This window comes from Cygnus atratus, chromosome 9 (genome assembly GCF_013377495.2).
Source record: "Cygnus atratus isolate AKBS03 ecotype Queensland, Australia chromosome 9, CAtr_DNAZoo_HiC_assembly, whole genome shotgun sequence".
Lineage (NCBI taxonomy): Eukaryota > Metazoa > Chordata > Aves > Anseriformes > Anatidae > Cygnus > Cygnus atratus.
Window position 1 is genome coordinate 16228320 of NC_066370.1, and position 20855 is coordinate 16249174.

Here is a 20855-nt window from a genome sequence, read left to right on the forward strand (position 1 = left end):
GGGAAGGTTGTGTCTGTGGAAATATTTATTCCTGCCCAAGGGTGTTTGCAATATAGTGCCTGGAGTCTGCATGCAGTCAGTCAAACCCTAAAACAACAGTTATCCTCTGGTCACATTGCAAAGCCTGCTGCAGGTCAAGGGCATGGGGCAATCAAATTTTGAATGGCAGCTTCAACACAAATCCCAGAGAAAATGCAGGGAGACGTGGACAATAACACAAGATGCCCATTGTGAACAGGGGAAACTGATACGGATTTTTCCTTTCAGTATTTATCAACTGTTTTCTGAAGGAAGTCCAGCCTATATGACCATGTTGTCTGCCCATCTGTTCCTTCCTTTAGTATCTCTAGAACTCACTGACCAATTTCAACCAACAATAAGCAAGATGATGTAGAGATTTCAACGATAATTACAATCCCTAAAGTTTGATGAAGAGAGTGCCAGATGAAGGAAAAAAATTTCCTTCACCGAGTTGGGTTGCCCAGGGAAGTGGTGAGTCAGTCTCTGGAGGTGTTTAAGGAAAGGTTAGGTGCTTAGGGACATGGTTTAGTGGGTAACATTGGCAGTAGGGTGATGGTTGCACCAGATGATCTTGGAGGTCTTTTCCAACCTTAATGATTCTATGAAAAAGAGGTAGCCAGCCCTGTTACACCTCATTTAGCAGCAGTCAGCTGGCTACTAGGTATGCATGTACTGTTGACCCATCAACAATACACACACCTCGACAGAACGGAAATATACGGAAAAAAATGCTTTGCTAGATTCCTTATTGAAGAAAAACAAATTCTTCCTATTAATCATCCTGAACTTCAGAATCGTGACTGACAAAAAGCTGCAGAAAGTGACTTTGACAAGAATCCAAAGAAAACAAAATATCAGTCGCCATACTTTTATTTTTAAACGACAATTCCAATCCCAACGTGCTACTTTGGGCTCGGACCCCTGTTCCTTGCCCCACAGCCACCCGCAGCCCTGACACCAGGCCCGCGGCCTGAGGGGCGCTCGCTGCGCACGCGCCGCCGGCCATTTTGGGGGCGGGGGGGCGCTGGCCGAGGGGAGGGCTGCTGCGCATGCGCAGTGCGCATGCGCGAGGCCCGCCCGCCGTCGGTTCGGGGCGGCTGAGGGGAGGCGGCGGAGCGAGGGCGGCCATGAGCGGGTTCGGGGCTGCGGCGCCGCTTTCGGCCTCCTCGGCCGCTGCGGGGGCCCGGAGCGGGAGCAGCGACAGCCTGGAGAAGATTGACATGTCCCTGGGTGAGCTGGGGGGGCGTAGGGTTGAGCCAAAGGGGGTGCGGAGCGAGCCAACGGCTGGGGGGCGGGGGGGGATGCCGTTATCGGTTGGGGACGAGCCCGGAGGCCTGAGGTGGGTCCGCGGGGTGGTAGGGGGGTGTCCGGGGCACGGCAGAGACCTGCTTCCCTTCTTCTGTACTACCTCCCTTCTCCTGCCTTCCAAGCCTGTCAGGAAGGTGCAGGGCCGCTTCAGGCCTGCGGGCCTGGCTGCCCCTCAGGTGGGGCCCGCAACCTGGCACCCCTCATCATTATATATTTCCAAACTAATTCTGCTCTGATCCTCGGCGCTGAGCCTGCTTGGTAGTTGGCGGAACGTTTGGTGGATGCCTGGAGTACGTCTTCCAGTCAGGGTTTGTTCAGAAAAACCCCAGCAGCAAAAACCTGGTGTTGTGGCTCCGAGACTGCTCTGTTTTGCTGCGAAAGCATGGTGGATTGGTACCGCCAGGAGGTTCTCTTGAAACAGTGAAATCATGGCTTGAATTGGAAGGCTACGGTAGACTTGGCTTTTGTGGATCACCTTAAAATAAGAGGATATGTACATTTTTTCCCTTTGTAGAGGATCCAGTGGAGTTCTTTGTTCTGGTGATGACATGTAAAACGATGTTTAGAGTGTTTCTGAATGTCAAGTCCCATTACAGCATTCCAATAAATCTATTTTTATTTATAGACTAGCATACTGAGTCTTTGTTTCCAAGGTTACTAAGAATAAGGTCATTGATTCTCAGCGACTAGCTTATTTTCATAAAGTTGAATATTTTCTTATTTGGCCAAATTAACTTCTGAATTTGCCACTGCTACATATTCTGGGCATTGCCCAATAACAAATGGTGAAGAACTGTTGGGGTGTCATGGTGGCGTTTTGGTTAAGAATCTGTAGAGGGTGGGTGTGTCCCTTAGCTTGTTTAATTGCAGGGGAAACTTGCATGAGAACAGTTTCGTCCCCACCTACTGTCCCTAAGTCATAGTTTTATGGCCTGCTGTAAACGAAGATAAGGTTCAGTCCCACATCTGTCAATGTATCAAAAAATTGTCATGATGCTAAACTAGGAAATCTTAGGATCTAGATCTTAGTGTTGAGTATTTTGACGTACTAATAAGGATTAAACCTATTTTTATTGCTAGTGTATGTAACTCATCTGAGGCTAAGCCTTCAGTTTGATAATATTCCTAAATCATTCTGCTGTTCCAGGTGTAATTTTAATCTCTGATCGCAGACAAGGTAGGAGAACACACTCCTTAGTTAAGACCTGAAGCATAATGGTAAATTATAAAGATAACCTTTGTTTCCCCAAATAAGAGAATCGCTGAAACTTTAGTCCTTTTGTTTCAAAAACTTGCAAGCCTGTGTGCATCAACAGCTGTCTGTTTTGCCAAAATGGGATCTGAGATGGAGCAGATGAACTGTGAAACAAGGATCAATGTTCTCTGAACCTGGTAGTTAGCATCACAGGGACATTGGGGTGGAGGTACCCCTTATGCAGAAGTACACAGAGTCATAGAATCATTCAGGTTGGAAAAGACCTCTAAGATCATCTAGTCCAACCTTTAACCTCGCACTGACAAGTCCAGCACTAAACCATGCTACTAACTTCTGCGTCTTTCTTGAAGAGCTCCAGGGTCAGCTCTTCAAGACCCTGTAGATCCAAGGTTGGGGGTTTATCTTTTGCTCAGCACCAGTTTATTGCTGGTACTAAGCTTGAGCAATGCTTCCAGTTGAGTACTGCATTTGTCAGTGATATTTTGAGCTATTTTTGAGCTGGATACCATTTTGAAGTGGCTCTGGTTTCCGTTGTCATACAGAAAGGTTTGTTCAGGAATCTTTTCTCTAGGGACGAGCTCTTTGGTAAAGAAGTTTCTATAGCAATCGAAACCCGAGTGACCTGTATCAGCAGTCCTTTACCTAATGGATTTTTTTTTCCAAATACTCATTCATTTTTGCAGCAAAGTAGGCTGATTTTCTCTTTACTTCAGTAGGATACAAAGCATTTGCTAACAAAATTTTGTGATTTTTTTTCTATTGGCTGTTTTCTCTTTTCTACCCCATCTAAGTCCATTTGAACTTGGTTAAATACAGCAACCCTGCTCCCTTCTCTACCTGACTCAGAAAGGGATGTCCATGTTTGTGGTAGCTCTCTGGAATATGATGTTTGTGTCAGTTGTGCTCCCACGATTGAGATGCAGTAAAGTATAATTCGACATCTTCTTTTATGGTGTTTTTGTAGACAAGCGAACAGTCAAGTGAAGGCATACCACAGCTGTTACTTTACACTTATCTCCTGAGTCAGCGCCCTGATCAGTGGATGAAATCAAGCTGGTGTGGCATGGTTTGCTATTGACAAACCTGTTTGCTTTTCATGAATTTATCAGTTTATAATCTTAGACATATTCTTAAACCCAGTAATAATTTGTTCAACATTGTTCCCTACGACAATAGATAAGATGATTGCTTAGGATTGCAGGTACTTGGGGAGAGAAGTCTTGCTTGCTTTTTCCTGTCGTCTGAACCTCAGTGAACTTATAAAGATAACTGATAGCCTGAGTTCCTCTGCCTGATTTCATTGAGTAACATAGGATGAAAGAGTTAAGGCTTGAACTAACATTTTTTCTGTAGCCTGGAAGGTGTGAGAGTGAGATGGGATTACCTTTTCTTCAATGGCTTACGAAAACTAACAGATTATTTGTTTTTTAAATGTAATGATCTTTCAAGTGTCTTGGATGTTCTGAATGTGTGCAACAGCTCCTTTTTTCTAGGACATTATATTATCAAATAAGGACTGTAAGACTAATCAGGACTGGATGCTTTATGGAGATATTAATGGGACCTCAACTTGTCTGTGCTGGTTTCTCAAGATTAACTGGTCTGTTTCACGTAACTCTAAGCAGCTGTGGTTTCTTTTCTTTAGAACTAGAATATGTCTGCAATATGTCAAATCTTTTTTTTTTTCCTTCTTACAGATGATATAATTAAGCTGAACAAGAAAGAAGAGAGAAAGCAATATTCCCCCAAAATGAAAAGAGGGCTTCATCAGAATCGAACTCGGCAGTTCAGGACACCAGGCTCCAAGTGGGGAATCCAACAACAGAAGGGTGGGTATATCAAATACGATGTGGACTGTGAAATTTTTTTGAGCTGAAATGTAAGCTCCTGAAAATGTACGGATTGACGCAGTCAATTTGGGTGTTTTTCAAATAGAGTTATACAGTTTTGATTGTAATACAGCTTTTTGTGATGTGTTTACGTTTGTGTTTTTTTCCTGCTTCAGTATGAGAACAACATTGAGATGTCTGGCCAACAGGGAGCTTAGGTACTTCGTGGACTCTCTTGATGCAAGGAAGGATTGCCTTTCTTTCTGATTTCTTTTTTCCATTTTCTTTCAGTATTGGAAATTGTGTTAGTACTTGGTCCCTCAGAGATGGATGGAGAGTGTTCATGCCAAAACTCGTATATTAGGAAATGTGCAGGCCTTGCCAAACTTTGGAGCTTTGTGAAAAAGAGCCAGTAGATTTATATATGCTAGGTAGAGTTCTCCTAGTAGGCTTCCCAAAAATAGCTGTTACTGCAGTCTGTAGCGCTGCCTCTGGGACATACAGATGGATAGTGCAGGGTGTCTGAGTTGGCTTTTCTTGTTAAGACTTTGGGTTGCAAAGGAAGTACCACGTCAGCCTTCTTAAGTGTGTGCTTTTACAGTGGAGTACAGCAGTTGGGGAAAAAAATCACGTAGGCAGGGAGTGAAGAGGGGAAAAGTACACAGTAACACCTTTACTGCAGATTTCCTGAGTAGCTGTCAGATTTTTCAATAAGTAGGAGTCATTTTTAGATGATTCCCAGGTATTAGTCTGGTACATGAAGAGCACCTGCTAGAAATAAAAACTGTTTTTGCTTACGTTTAATTTTGAAAAGTACCATTTTAGCACTGGTTGATACTGTCCATACAGAACGTTTACCACCTCAGCTAACTAAATGTTTAGTATACACAATTTCTTGTTAAGTAGCATTCGTTTAAAACAAATGCACATCTGTCTGGTGTATTCACAGTAATCCCCATGTTTTCTTTGTCACTGCTTAATATTTGTTGTAGCAGTAGTTTTTGTGTTCTTAGACCCAAATGTCTTTTGGAGATCAATGAAATGTCACGCAACTCAGAGTTGTTTTGCTTTTTAGACAGGCCAACGTAACAGTGTTAATTAATTTGTGCATCTTTGGTAAATTGTTGACAGTACAGGAGAATGTTTTATGTCAGTCAGCTAAGTGTAAGACTATTTGTGGAGGTGAGAGAGTAAGTGAATGTAAGTGGTAGATTGTCAAGTGTAGGCTTCTATTTACAACCACAGTTCTCCAATGCGGCTGTTTGTGACCCGAAGGGCACAAAAGAAGCAAGTATTACAATTTAGAATTTTAGGAAGAACTTGAGCTTCAAATACAAAATCTGTAATACAACTGTCTTGGCAGTGACTTTGAACTCTTGGAACTTTCCTCCCTTGTCTGCCCTTGTTCTAGGGGAAAAAAGGCAAACTTTTTTTTCCCAGAATTGCTAGCTTCATGATTTGTTGAAACAATGTGAATAGCTTTAACTGCTCCATTCGAGACGGGTCCATACATTTCCTTCCATACGTTTCCTCCCATTGAAGCACCCCTTATCTGTATTGTTTTTGAGCAGAAGGTATCATTAAATAGTTCTTCTGAGGATTTTAGTTATTACTTACTTACAACCAGTAGATTTACTGCTACTCCATGGCCATTGAAGTTATTCTGATAAGTGGCAAATCCTCTCTTGTGTGTGGACAGCTACAGAAACCACAAATGATGAGCATTCAATTCCCTCTGCTTTTAGAAGTTGCTGCCAAACTCTCTGAAAGGAAGCAAGGAACTCGAGCTGGGACTTTCTCAGCTTTTGTGGGGAGAAGCAGAGAGATCATTGTCCATTTGAATAAAAGTTGTCCTTGGTGATACACAGAATGCAACTGCACAAAACCCTGGGCAGCCTGAGCTGACTTTGAAGTTGTCATTTCATTGAGCAGAGCTTGGTCCAGAGAGCTTGTGAGGTCCCTTCCAGCCTAAATAACTCTGTTTTTCAGCTTTTCTTTTAACGGGGAAGAGCATTTGTTAACTGTCTACACAGTGTGGTTACATAGCAGTTTCTCAACAGCAGATTAATCCAAGCTAGGTTCTGATCCACAGCTTGCCTCATGATCGGGTCTCATGAGGAAGCACAGATCTGTCATCAGTGCTACGAAGTCACGTATGTCAGGACTTAGATGTGTCTGTTTCTGCAGAGCTGACTTCTCAGTCTTAAATTTATCTTGCAGTCTGAGGTTCTAGAGGGGATGCTAACTTGGGGATAAAACCGAAGCATGGTATGTTTACGTAACGTGAAGCTAAATGGCTCCAGACAGGGTTAACCAAACCCTTGTAACCGGAGACTTGAGATGTTTATACTACAGACCTCAGACTTGCAAGCCTTTTATATCCAAAGACAGCTGTCATTTCTCAGTCTTGTGTAGACTGCCATGCAGGCTTCTAATTGAAAACACTTTAAATGTGATCTAATTCATATACTGTTTAATATGGTTTTGTGGGCCACTTGCTATATTCATTTTTTTCTTAAGTTATGTCTTGGGAACCACTGATGTACATAATAAGCTTTGAAGTTGCTTTTTTTCTCTTTTTTTTTTTCTTTATTAAGTTGGTAATTTGAAGTGTGCTGAATTGCTGGGGACCTGAATTATTTGGTTTGATTTTGTGTTACTCAGTACTTGATGAAGGTCCATTTCGGTGTATTTGGTAGTTTCCTATGCCAGAAGGACTCTTAAGTTGTCCCTGCAGACATGTCAAATAACAAGTTTTCAACATTAATTAATTCAGTGAAGGAAAGCAAAATTGTGACCTGTATGAGAAGGTGATTATTGTTGTGCTAGCTGTAGAGCCAGACTTAATAAAATAACTGAATGACCAAACTGTCTTCAAGCGTAGTGATATTTTCTACTCTAAGGCTAGAAGTGTGCAGCCAAATAAGCTGCGTTGCTTGCATAGCATTTTAACACAATAAACTTTGTATTTCAGTAAGAATTGTTGAACTCTTCAAATTTTTTTTTTTGCAGGTTACGGTAAAAATCGTTTGGGACACAGAAAGAAGATAGCAGGGAAGAAGCGTTCTTACGGAGTTAAAACAGGCTTGGCAGCCAAGAAAGCAATGGGTTCACGCAAAGGAATTAGTCCTCTGAACAGACAGCCGCTTAGTGAGAAGGTAATTAATGCAATTCCAGTGGTTCATGTAATTGTCTGCATTAGGTGTAACCCTGACTTTGCTAAAACAACCCATTAGAAATGGAACACAGTGGCTTCAGACTACTGCTACTGAAATATATTCCAGTGTGCTGGTTCTGTAGCGTGCAGACACCTGGTACAACCTTCTGTGAAATTGCGGGTGTGTTGGCTGAGTGGTTTTTTGTTTTGAGAGGGATGGATAGTGACTAGGTTCGAAAGGTTTTGAACAAGCAAAAGCCATGCAAAGCAAAAAAAAAAAAAAAAAAAAAGCAAAAAAAAAAAGGGGGGGGGGAAAAAGCAAAAGCCATGCAAAGCAAAGCAAGCCATGAAGATTGAAGCGCAGAAGTATGTTCTGTGAGAGTGTGTGAGTATTTATGGTATTTTTACAAGAAAAGCTCACTTATTAGGATTTCTTGTCATCTGTGTTGCTTTGCTACAAACCAGTGATTCAACACACATGCAGGTGTTAAACATGGGCCTATTACAAAAGAAGTTTTGCAAATACCTCTGTCAGTAGCCTCCCTCTTCTGCATTCCTCCAGTGCATTCCTGCCTGCTCCATCTAGTCTGATATTGTAGAACAGGGATTGCTTTTGGATTTGTGAAGAAGAGCAATTTTAAAGGTGTGTGGAGGAGGCATTGTCAGTTATATATAGGGAGGTGAAATAATCAAAAAGTAACTGCTAAGCTGTGCTTTTTTTGGCCTGGTAATGAGGGGAACATATGATTCATAACAGTATAGACGGTATTTCTCAAATTACAGTGAACTGTGAAAGATGGGCAAAGCGAAATGTGTTCTGTAAGAAGCTTGTAAACAAAAACTGAAGGAAAAATCTCAGTTTCCAGGAAACCTGACAAAGCTTGGAACAGCAGAAGCGCATACAGTTACAATACACAGGAGAGAAATACAGATGTTTTTAAATGGCAATTCTAATATATACCTGTTTCAGTTTAACAACTGACTCATGAAATACTTTCCTTTTTAGAGATAGGAAAGGACTCAGTAATAAGTGTACGTTCAGGTTATAGTTGTGTTGTTCCTAATTCAATTTAGTGTGTGTTTTTATGTATATATTATACATATATATTGCATTTATTTATTTTCTCATTTTTAAGAACACACAGCGGAATTATCCAGTTTTGAAAAAGAAAACAAATTTGCAGAGACAATCTGATATGCAGAGAAAACAAATTCCAGTCCTCAGGAGGCCTGCTCCACTAAACAGAAGGTAAAATGCCATGTCTGCTTTCTGAGCTCTTCTTGATAACTTTCCATGATGAGTCTTGTTTCTGACAGAACTGTGTCCGAGGGAAAAGGGTAGGTACTGGCAGTCGTGGTACTATCAAGACTGTCATGTGTATGAAGTTTAGTAGATCTGAAGCTGAACATGGTCTCGATACAAAGACAGAAAGTTATTGCTGCGTAGAACACTTGGGAAGTACCTGCATTTGTGAGCATCTGGTATTCTGCCTTCATTTAAATCGTAGGCAACCTACATGAAAATGGCCTACATGGATTTCCATAGCTTCAAAGTGACAACCGTGGTTTAGTGAATTTTCTAAATAAAATGTCTTTGTGGAAGCTGGTGCCATCTTCAGTTTCTTGGAAGGTATTGCATATTTTATCTGTGCCACAATTGATCTGTATCAGTTACAAACTGCAGCTGAACTCGGGTTTGTGATGGAAATTTTCACTGTGTGGCTCGTGTGGAAACTGTAAACACAGCTTGTTTACAGTTACCAATACTGCTCTTTTTATCTAATATAAAGTCCTGGAGGATATTAAAGTAAAAAAGCAGAATTATTAACCTGTGACATAGGAGTCCTAATGCCAGGTGCTGCACTTGGGTCATAACAGCCCCGTGCAGCAGTATAGACTTTGAAGAGAGTGGCTGGAAAGTTGCCTGGCAAAGAAGGACCTGGGGGTGCTGGCCAACAGGCAGCTGAATATGAGCTGGCAACATGTCCAGGTGGTCAAAAGGCCAGTGGCGTCCTGGCCTGCACCAGAAATAGCGTGGCTAGCAGGACTATCGAAGTGATTGTCCCTCTGTACCCAACAACACACTTCAAGTACTGAGTTCGGTTTTGGGCCCATCACTACAAGAAAAGCATTGAGTTGCTCAGGTGTGTGCAGAGAAGAGCAACAAAGCTGGTGAAGGGGTGAGAAAACAAGACGTGAGGAGCGGCTGAGGGAACCTGGGCTGTTTAGGGTGGAGAAAAGGAGGCTGAGGGGAGATGTCATCGCTCTCTATAACTACCTGAAAGGAGGTTGAAGCAAGGAGGGTGTCAGTCTCTTTTCTCAAGTGATAGGACATGAGGTGACAGGAGCAAGTTCTGCCAGCGGAAGTTTAGACTGGCTGTCAGGAAGTGTTTCTTCACAGGAAGGGTGGTAAGGTATTGAAACAGGCTGCTCAGGGAGGTGGTGGAGTCACCATCCCTGGAAGTGTTTAAGAGGTGTGTGGATGTGGCGCTTAGGGAAATGGTTCACCAGTGGACGTGTAGTGTTAGGTGGATAGTTGGACTTGATGATCTTAGAGGTCTCTTCAAACCTAAACGATTCTATGGATCTATAATCTCTAGTCCTAAAAATGTCTCCATTTTTAAATAACATGTTTTTTTCCTAGTTGGTGAGAAGCTTATTGCAGCTGAAATTTTATGCCTCAAAGAGGCAGCTTTGCAGATGTCCTTAGTGATGCGTTGGGCAGTTTCCTGACCTTCATAGTGGTCTCTCTTAAATGTTATCTATGGAGCCTTTGACTATATTTTCTAAATATTATAGGAATAACATGCAGTCCGCTTTTGCCAGAATTGGAAACAAACTAAATCAACAGAAGGACACTCGTCAAGCAACTTTCTTGTTTCGAAGAGGCTTGAAGGTAATAAACATTGCTGAAAACAAAGTTGTGCCACAGATTTTGAGCTAACCCATAACATTGAAATTAAATAATCACCTTTGATCATCAGATCTAAGTAGAAACTTCAAGTAGACTGGAAAATAGGCACATGTTCTTCTGGAGACATGTACTTGTTCCCTTCAGTTATTGTAACCTATTGAGTCTTGCTTCCTATTTCAGCATAGCTCGACTGTTCTGAAGGGCATGGAACTTGGCTGAGTATTTGAGGATAGCCTTAAGCTATTACTTCTTCCTCTCAAAAGTAAATGTTAGAAAGCAATGCACAGCTTTCAACAGCTGCCTTCAGGTAAATGATAGAGCAATAACGTGTTTCAGAATCTGAATATGTCCATCTTATTTGTATTCAAAGAGGGTGTTTTAGTTATTTTGAGTAAGATTAAAAAAAAAAAAGGGATATACAGTGAATGGTGTTCTCAGGTTTCATTCATGCCTTTATTCTACATCTGCTGTTATTTTGACTCTAGGTAGTTACTGTTTTCCATCCACAGGAATTACAGAACTACAGCCATGGCTTTTCTTGCTGGCCTGGTAACGCTTTGGTGCATCTTGATACTGTTTGCTGAAGTTCTCCAAGATGTTTTCATCTCTTTATTGGTTAAGTTACTTTATTGACAATGCTTAAAACATTTTAGGTTCTTAGAGTAATTTTCTTCCAATGCCTTACAAAGTTAATAGGATAGTTATTTCATGTCCCTCTGAAAGTACAGCCCAGTTTGTGCACAGTGCGTAAACAGCTTTAAACTTCTATTTTTGAACTGCTGTATTTCCAGCTTCTACAATGGGAGTTGAAGCAGTGTGCAAATCCAGTGTCTGTATTGATGTGCTTTCAGGTGCAGGCCCAAGTGCAGACAACAGAAGATCTTGATAACCAGACAGTAAAGAGAACTCGTCAGTAAGTATTTCACTTGGAAAACTTGAGTGTAGTTACTTGTTTGTACTGCTGTTCCCCGTTTAATTCTGGCTTCTGCTCCTAGCTATGGTAATAGAATGCTTTTTTTCGTTCCCCTATAGATATCTCAACTGAGTGACAGCGATCCTCCCCCTATTTTTCTCAGTTGTTTTCTAAATTATTTCTCAATTTAACTAGGAGGAGTTTATTTGCAATAAGACACTTGCAGGAAGGAGGGGGAAGGTGGTAACTTCAGAGGAACAGACTAGTCTCATGAATACTGCACAGATGAGAAGAAAAACTCAAATGTCAGTGGTCTCCTAAGCTCTTGATGCAATTTCCATTTTATTTGATACAAATATAGAGCCTATGAAGGAGTTTGGAAATATGCAAGGCAGGACACAAGATGGACACCCTCCACTCTCACCCTTCATATTCATCTTGTATCATGTTGTTGGTAACAAAGCAGGCTGAGTAAATTTGGCTGCATGTGATCTTTGTATTGGCCTATATTTTGAAAACTTGCACGTTCCTTATTAGCCTGAGTTCTGGACACACATTTGAAGATATTCTGACTGAAATTTCAGCAATATTTTTGTGATTTCTGTGTTTTCAAACTAGATGGCGAACTTCTACCACAAGTGGAGGGATTCTGACTGTGTCCATCGACAACCCAGGAGCAATCCTATCCCCACTGTGAGTTTGAGAAATAGTTCTGAAATGTTAACGTAAATGAAGTCGCTGTTCCTGAGCCATTTAGCAAGTTCCTTTTGGATAGTCTTTCATGTGACTTCACGTGACAGCTTCTTCTGAAGACTTCTAAATCTGTCCCGTTTATGAGTATTTCTGAGCTGTGTGTTAGTAATACCACAGCTGAGTTTAACGAGACATCTTCTGATCAGGAGCTTGATCTGCTGGGTAGAGTCGAAGAGTGGTGGGCTGGCAGATCTTCACCTTGTCTGCCCATTCCAATTCAGGCTGTATTACAGCTGTTTTCCTTCCTGATCTGAATAAAAATGAATTTAGCATCTAGTTGATGAGTGATGGTAATAGTTTCTGCCTGATCAGTAATGATGCTGCTGGAACTGTGCTTAAAGAAAGCATTGCTGTATTTGTCTTCATGAAATTGAAGGCAGTGTTGATTCATGAGGTGTTTTATTTTAAAAATCTGTTGAGTAGCTTTTTCCATTATTAACATTTTATCTGCAGGGAAAACTATACCAGTTTTTATTTTATGTATTTACAAGAATAATTAACCGTGAATAATGGGTTTGTCGGTAAAAAAAAAAAAATTGCTTCCTTTTGGGACACTTGCTGTCTAATAACAGTAACAAATCCTACACTTTTATAGTTCTGCTTCACTTTAACCTCCTTGAATTTGAGCCCTCCAGCTAGTCAGCTGGCCTAATCAAATGGCATGATGAAAAATTCATATTTCTATCAGCAGTAAGGCTTCATTGCATAAAACATGTATTCACGGTGTCCTGTCTAATGTTCTTCTTTCACAGTTCCCAGAAATTGCGATTAACTCGTACTCCTGTGCCCCCATTTCTGATGAAAAGGGACCAATCTGAAGAGAAGAAGATTCCCAAAGGGGTTCCGTTGCAGTTTGATATTAATAGTGTTGGAAAACAGGTAAATGTAGTTTCATTCTTTGACTGTGGAAGTAGTTTTAAGACAGATAAAATCTGGTGAGCCAGGCACTTTTCTCCTAGATTCGCTAGTGAAAAAAGGGGGAACTGGCGACGACTTCATTTCCACTTCTAGTTCTTCCACTAACTTGCTGTGTAACTTCAAGCAAGTACCTGAACTCACTGTTCCTGTTCCGCTAGTTTACATCTTGAATACCCACGTGCTTTAAATAGGATTTAAAATGCTGAATGTTTCTAAAAGCTTTCTGGTGTTCCTGCTGTGCTTGAATCAGCAAGTGTGCGTAATTCAGGAACAAGCGTCATTTGGTGGTGTAACCTGATTTTATAGGGCAACTTTTGCTATGCATCTAGCGTTTAAAAAAAAAAAAAAAAAAGGTGGGGTGAGAAAATCAGATGTGATCAGTGTGATGACGCAACCACTTGAATGATTAATATTTTTCCAAAGTTTAATGAAGATGAGTGATCGGATGCAGAAATCTTAGTGCTGTCATTGATGAAATTCTTACAGGCTGACAGATGCCGGAGAATTTGACCACAAGATGAGGCTGTTCTTATAATCAGCTCCTTGCTGCCATCTGCAGAAAACTGAATAGGGTCAGGGCATTGGTCTGGATTTGTTCCTTTAATGAACAAGCAGTATGTCAAAAATAGTCTACTATAATATTGGAAAAAATATTTGAACTTTTGGACTAGAATCCAGTATGCAGCCTCAACTGGATGAACTGGAAAACAAACTGCATTATAGTGGTTAAACAGCTGTAGTTGTTGAAGTTGCATAGAATCTCTGTGGGGAAATACGTGTAGTAAAAGTTCCCTTTTCAGTCTGTCTGTCCTTAGTTTAACTTTTTTACAGTTTTCTGAGTAGGCTGTCAGTCTTGACATTGTGTACCATGTATTCTTAATGAATTTGAAGAAGTAGCAGCTCTTGATTTTTTAAATGGTGCAGGAAAGGGCTAAACCAAATCAAACCTTTTTTTGTTTTAGGAATTTGAGTTAGGAGGTCAAGTGATGAAACCAAAGGAGGAAAAAAATATTCTTGTATTTATTACTTTGACTAAATTAACCTAACGTCTTTTAAGTTTATGAAATTATTTTATTTTTCAGACAGGGATGACACTGAACGAACGTTTTGGGATCCTGAAGGAGCAAAGAACAGCGCTGTCTCAGAACAAAGGAAGCCGTTTTGTAACCGTGGGCTAACCTGTCGAATGGACTTGAGCGCTGATCCCACCTACTTAAGAAAGTGAGATGAAAGTGGGCAGAAGAATATGGCGTACGTCCCTGAAATTCTCCAGACTTCTTGCTAAGATGGTGGCACTGTCTTTATTACTTTTACTTTGAGCAGTAAAAGACATTTTGCCCTGAGAGGGGGAAAACTGGGAAACTAATCTACTGGAGTAGCACCATCACCTGGTTGGAAAAGATTCTGTTGCCCAGCTGTTAACAAACACCGATTTTGGTTCATCTTGCAACCAATATTTAAACATGAAGTTAAAAGGTTTTTCTTTCTGTTTAGAAGTACTCGGTATCTGTTCTTTGACCCCCTGCTATAGTAAAGATTGTGTCAGTGTATCATTACAAATCCCACTTTAGGATGTTAGGGACTGCCTATGAACTTTCCTCTGGACTGCAGTTTGGCACAGAGCCTCAGTCCGTGAATACTTTAGTAGTGATGTAGCAGCATTTTTCATGGGAGCATTGGTTGTACTTCTTTGTGCTTTTGAAGTTCTTTTTTTTTCCTTTCTTGAAGACTAAATGTTTTGCATTCTCTATTTCACAAATAAAGCTGTTAGCTGAGACCCATAATATGTAATTGGGATGGAGACTATTCTACTCTTATCCTTAAAAGTGGTCCAGACAATATTGGAGGAGTACTGCACAGGCAGTATGAGAGTAACTTATATTACAAATATCTCAAGTTCATTAGCATCCTCTGCAAATGGAGTTTATACATCTCCTATTTTTCTTAAACTTTTGCTTACTCTTTCTTTTTGTAAGTTTTTTTTTCTCAAACTTAATGCAATAACTTCAAATTTTTGGATAACTTCATAGGAATAAATGTAACAGTTCACAAGAAAGTCAGTGGCATGGTAGAGTTCCTTACATTCCCAGACACAAGATTTTCATCTTGCAAACCTTGACCCAGAGGGTTTTCTGTGGCTCATACAAATGGCCAGAGGCATGCAATCTGACGGCACTTGCTGGTATATACCAAAGAGAGGTAAAATGTGAAGTTGATCAAACTTTGTCAGGTGTCTTGAGATTGGCTGAAACTGGGGAATGTCACTGGAAGAAAGCCCTCAGTCTACCAGCGTGTGTAAGGCATTGAGCAGGAGCAGGTAGTCACTTGCTGCAGGCATAGCTTTGTGTATCCGAATCTGCAGGATGGTAAGGACTGGGGCATCCTCAATATTAATTTATGATTCCTAAAAGTGAGGCACCTGTTCAGGAATAACATACAGTTAAAACTACTTCCAGCCCAGGAACTGATGAGTTTAACCCTGTTCTGTAGCAATGGAGTTTAGGTACAGCCACGTAAAAGACTGGCTGGTTGCTGCATCCACAAATGTTCATGGTGTTTGAAGTGGTTTTACTTCGTTTTATTTTTCTTGAAGAGTTTACATTGGACTTCTTACAGAACCGGTTTCCTTGCATTTTTATCTCAAATTCCAAGTTAACTAGCGTTTACTGGGGACTTCAATGTTTGAAGAGCATTGACTGTAGAAGGGCTTTCATTCATACAGCAATTTTAAAGTCCGAATGCATCCTTGATGCTATATAGAACTTAAACCCTTGTTTTTAATGTTGACAAATATACCTTAGCAGAAATGAACTAAGCATAACAGTGTTAAGGTGTTTTTTCTTAATTACTAGTAGGCTTTTTTTGAAAAATAAAAGATGTCCCACTGTTAGAATTTGAGTAGATAATGTGGTGTCAGTCATTCTGTTTCAGTGTATACATTTTCCATGTGCCAGGATGCAACAAAAAAAAACTCTTTTGCATCAACATAGATGCAAAACATTGATGCAATGCATCAAAAAAAAAATGCTAGTTTGTATTTAATGAGAAGATGCTTTACACTGTACCTTTTGGTATTTTTTGGAGAAGTTATTACATTTGATCTATTCTGAAGCTGTTAATTTTTTTTTTAAATAAAAAGTTACAGGTTTCATGCTGTCTTGTCCCTGTTATAACCACTTGGGCAGTAATATGTTGGTTATATGCGTTTTCTGTTATATCTTAGGGGGTTGTTAATGATTAAATCATTATTAAATGTTCCGAAGAATGTAACAAAAAATAGTCTAATTTGAAGAGGGCTTGCATTTGTTGCCTGTACTGGGAAAAGTAATTACTTTTTGCAGTGGTGCTGTAAAAGTTAATGTATATTTCAGTAGCTCTGTGTGGTGTGACTGTAGTAGCTGATATCATAATCTGACAGCTGATATCACAATCTAATACGGGTTTCTACGTTGCTGTGACACGTCCTGCTGACGAGAACTCTGCAACCTCAACCTCGCGTCACAGGATCAGCGCGAACACCCTGATAAACCTCGGCGGTCGCGGTTCTGAGTAAGTGTGCTTGGCAGAGGGACGCATGTAAGCCGTGGAAGGGGTTCGGGAAGAAAATACTGCCCGTGTGCCTATCTGATGAGGTGCTGGGCACGGTAAATGACCCGGCACCCGCCTTTGTTCACAGGGGTGGCGGTGGCACGCCGCTCCCCGCCATCGCCCTCACAGGCAGGGAGGGGACGGGGGGCGTGCTGCGCATGCGCACTCCCCGCCGCGTCTGTCATGGCCGGCGCATGGGTCCGGTCTGCCCGGCCGGGGGGCGCTCCGCGCATGCGCAGCGCGGCACGAAGCCGGAGCGGCGGCGACGGGGAAATGGCGGCCGCGGGGCTGGCGGCGCCGGAGGGCGGCTCCGCCGTGATGCCGCTGGGCGCCGCGGTGGCGACGGCGGCGGCGGTCTGTCCTCCTCCGGCGGGCCCCGGCTCGTGGAGCCGTTCCTTGGACCGAGCTCTGGAAGAAGCGGCGGCCAGCGGCACGCTCAGCTTGAGCGGCAGGAAGCTCCGCGACTACCCGCGGGCCAGCGCCGCCAACCACGACCTCAGCGACACCACCCAGGCCGGTGAGGGACGGGAACGGGCACCGGGACCGCAGCCCTGCCCGCGGGGCTGAGGGGGCTGGGGGCTCGGCTCGCTGTGCCGTCGGGGCGCTGCGCGGGGAGCTGCCTCAGGGGGTGCTCGGAGGAGTCGGGATCCCCCCACCCGCTCCCCGTTTTCTTTTCCCTCCTCAGGAGCACGCAGAGAGGGGTTTCCCCGCTCCGGGCCGGCCCGCAGGCCGTTCCCTCTCTCTCCTGAGGCGATGCTCGGCGTGTTTCTGCTCTCGGGCTGCTTCTCCCTCACGCCTTCCCTCCCCGCCCTTCCTCTGCTCCTCGGGGAGAGCCGGGCGGGCTGCCCTCCCTCTCTGCCCCTCCGCAGCCTCCTGGAGGGCTCCTGGGCTGCTTTGCCGTGCCTTGCTTCGTCGTCTCCAACGGGGAGGTGTTCCCCTGCTCGGAGATTGAGTTTTAAAAAGAGTTATGGGGTTTGTCGCAGTGCCTGCTGCTCACTGATGGGGTTTTAGTCGGGCAGGTTCTTGGTCGGGTGTGCGTGTCTGTGAGCATCTCCGAGTGTCTGTGTTTGTGAGTGTGTACACGTCCTCGATATCTTTCCCTATAAAAATTTTGCCCTGTTGACAGGGGAAAACCACTTTGCAAACCAGCAGGTGTGCATAAGCTAAAGGCAACTGTTCCTTGTGCTCTTACACTGTTGTTATCATCGCTTCTGACAGCCGTAAGCAAGGTGCTTTCAACAGAATTTTGTCCTCCTTCCCTTATTTCCGGATGGAGAAATACATTAAGGATTTTTAAAACATATTTCACAAGGTAGAGTAAGCAATAAGACTGTGTTTTCTCCTCTGCTTCCTAAATACGTTCCCAGTAGACTAAGAATGTGTATTTATCCTGTGAGCACCTCAATTGTAAGGAAGAACACGTGTAAACATCTGTGGCATATGTTAACGTGTCTCCGTGTTAAATGGAGAGATAAGAAACAACGAGGGTTTGTGTAGGATGTAGTAGTTTTCTTAATGCATTATATACAGAAAACGTAGTTTATGTTTATTTTAACTGTCTGGTTGTGTAACTGAGGTTGAAATGCTTTTGGGAGGCATCAGCAGGCCGTTTGGTTTTAGCTTAGTTTACTTACACAGTGACTTAGATTTTCTCATGCTGTGTGTTTATAACTTTGTCAGTTGCATTGCCGTGCTTTTGTTTGAAGATTCTAGCTTAAAAATAAACTCCCAACATGGCTTTTTGAAAGTTACAATGTTTATTAGTGTGTTGATACCCTGCCAGTGAAGTATTTCAAAATGGAGCCTCCTTTAAAGTTGTCCAACTCCGTGCTCTGTCATATAATGTCCTATTTGTGCAAAAATCTCTCACTAATATGAAAAAAATCCAAGACAAATGTGCTTTGTCTTACTTAAACACATCTATAAGCAGAAAATGCTCCCTGTTAGAGTGTAATGTTTTTGTTTGAAGGATTTTCTACAAGTGCAGTTGCACAGTGAATGCGTAGTGGGCTAATCTGTGGGTAAATGCAACATACACGTTTGTGAGAGATTTGGGCTTTTTGTTTATAATGCTGTTCATTTACTGTACTCTTAAACAATTTGTGGGAATTCTTGTTTCCACCAAGGTTCCCATCTATTGTGATGACCATTTGCATTGTAGTTGTTCAAGAAGCATTAAATTCTAATAAGCGGTAGTGCATACCATACACTTTTGTGTGTTTATCATCACAATGAACCTTAGAAAAAGCTAGGACTGTTCTGAACTTGGAAGAAGCAAAGCTTATTGAGTGAAGGGGGGAACATTCTCTTTAAAGTCTCGGTTTTGAAGGCTGCTGTAAATAACTCCATCTCGTGCCTTTTTTAGTGTAACGTGTTCTAAGACTAGTAGTGGAGAAAAATCCATGCAAGTGTTTCTGACCCCCAATAGTCAGTTGAGTGCTCAGCTACAAACTTAATGCACTTCTTCGTCCATGCTGATTTCTTTCCCGTGAAGCTTCCAATTATATGGTAGCAGCCACAAATAATAATGTGCAAATGTGTATGAAGTGTTATAAACACTTAAAATAGCCTCCTTGCATGCTGTGCTGCAGAGACTCAAAGCACGTCAGATGGAGCATGCATGTGTGGAGTTTCCTAAAAACCATTGGAATTACTCCCAAACTGTAAAACTGAAGATGAAAGAACGTATATGCAAATCTTACTTTTATGTGCCAGAATAGATGCCGCTCTAGTGTGAATCACGTTATACTGGTATAGCTCATTCCAATTCTTCTACTAATAAAAATAATTGCATGTCACTGTTACTGCATCCATCTTAAAGTGGTGGGAGTTAATCACATCCCTCATTAACGTAACTATGCTGCTAGCAAACTGGCAGCTAGCATAGCCTTAAGCCTTAGCAGAATCAGTGGCCTTGCCTGGAAGGTGCTAGCATGGATGAACCACCAGAGCAGCTCAGCAGGAGGAACAGGGTGCTAGAGATCAGGTGCTGGATCAAGTTAGCTGGGTGCTCGGTGCAGATTTTAAGGTTGGTGATGAACAAGGGCAGAATCTCTAAATCAGCTTAAAAAAATACATTTTTAAGTATTAAATCAATGTAAAGAGCACATCTCTTTGGATCTTTCGAGGGCTCAGAGCTGACAGTTCTCCTAACCCGAGCGCTCAAGCTCCAGTAGCTGCTTTTTGCATACTCGTTTGTTTCCTAATTCCAGTTATTAACTGGGTAAATATCCAGTAGTTTCACATTAGTGGAAATTGCAGAAGCATTTACTATACCAAATCCCAATTTATGTAATCTTATTTAAGCTTATTTTTCCCCACTTGTACCTGCTTTCAGATAGCTGTGGACTGTGTAGAACATTACGTCCCCTGCCCCATTACAGTCATCTTGCCTGTTTTGTTCCCACTACGGTGTTTCTATACAGAGATACCATTTTCAGGTGAACTGTAGCCCTCTGATAAAACCTAAGTTGCATGCGGCCCCTCCTTCTCATCACCTGGCCCCAGTAATATAGTAGTTAATATATTTCTGTTAAGCATCAGTGGGAAAATTAGGTTCCTCATTAATTGTTTGCCTCAATCACAAGACTTGCCAGTGGAAATACCAGAGCCTCAGCTGGCTCCAGATGCTGGAGACCCACGGAAAGCATCTGAAACCAAGATCGGTGCCCAAGGTTGTTTTCAGAACTGAGCAGGTAACTTATGAAGGCATGGTAGTAATGAGTTCCTGGTTGGTTTGCACTTTGACTGGAATTAAGATCACGTAAGAAGCAGGGAAGACCGAGGGGAAGGCAGCCAGCTGGTCTTCGTGCTCATCCTTGCAGCCTGGAATTCTAGGAAGTGACTCAAGCTTGCAAAACTCATTGATGATGAAGAATGAGCAAACTTCTTTGTTACCAAAGCAAGGATGTGCTTCTCTTTTTCTTTCGCGCTCTTTCACTTAACCACTGTTATCTATCTCCGTTTAATTTGGGTTGAATTACAATCCGTTTGTTCGTTCCACTCTCCTTTTCGAGAAGGGAATAGGAAAAGGAAGGGCCATAAACCATCTGAGTTAAATATGAAAGGAAATGTAGTTGCATTTTGCCAGTCCTAATGTGGACTCTGATGTCATTATTTGACAGCTTTCCCAGTGGCCTAAAGCATACATTGAGCAGAGGAATTATTTGTCAAACCCGCCGTGACAGCTGTAATTACCTAAACCACTCAGACTCCATTTTTAAAGGCGAAAATGGGAA

At 42.1% G+C, this 20855-nt stretch overlaps 2 protein-coding genes across 15 annotated transcripts in view; both read left to right on the forward strand.

The window, feature by feature from the left end:
* Nucleotides 1-1071: 1071 nt before the first annotated feature.
* On the forward strand, nt 1072-16178 carry FYTTD1 (forty-two-three domain containing 1). The gene is made up of 9 exons (XM_035544813.2): nt 1072-1251; nt 4243-4374; nt 7387-7532; nt 8668-8780; nt 10331-10427; nt 11297-11358; nt 11977-12051; nt 12864-12990; nt 14112-16178. Exons 1-9 carry the CDS (start codon nt 1149-1151, stop codon nt 14205-14207), a joined length of 951 nt encoding a protein of 316 aa, XP_035400706.1. The 5' UTR covers nt 1072-1148; the 3' UTR covers nt 14208-16178.
* Nucleotides 16179-16827: 649 nt separating this feature from the next.
* Nucleotides 16828-20855, forward strand: part of LRCH3 (leucine rich repeats and calponin homology domain containing 3) — a 64630-nt gene continuing 60602 nt past the window's right edge. For 7 of the 14 annotated variants that reach the window (XM_035544815.2, XM_035544816.2, XM_035544818.2 and 4 more), the window contains exon 1: nt 16830-17134. In XM_035544815.2, coding sequence (XP_035400708.1) covers nt 16849-17134 — 286 coding nt within the window. In that variant the 5' untranslated portion in view covers nt 16830-16848. Of the gene's footprint in view, nt 17135-20855 lie in introns of all 14 variants that reach the window. The other 7 variants (XM_035544823.2, XM_035544825.2, XM_035544827.2 and 4 more) reach the window with 3 other exon arrangements.

What these genes read in the sequence shown, in the direction of transcription:
- FYTTD1 (XM_035544813.2), top strand. Translation starts at nt 1,149, where the DNA reads ATGAGCGGGTTCGGGGCTGCGGCGCCGCTTTCGGCCTCCTCGGCCGCT. An exon ending in ACAGTAAAGAGAACTCGTCA is followed by an intron (nt 11,359 to 11,976) that starts GTAAGTATTTCA and finishes TTTTCAAACTAG; the next exon opens with ATGGCGAACTTCTACCACAA. An exon ending in GGAGCAATCCTATCCCCACT is followed by an intron (nt 12,052 to 12,863) that starts GTGAGTTTGAGA and finishes CTTCTTTCACAG; the next exon opens with TTCCCAGAAATTGCGATTAA.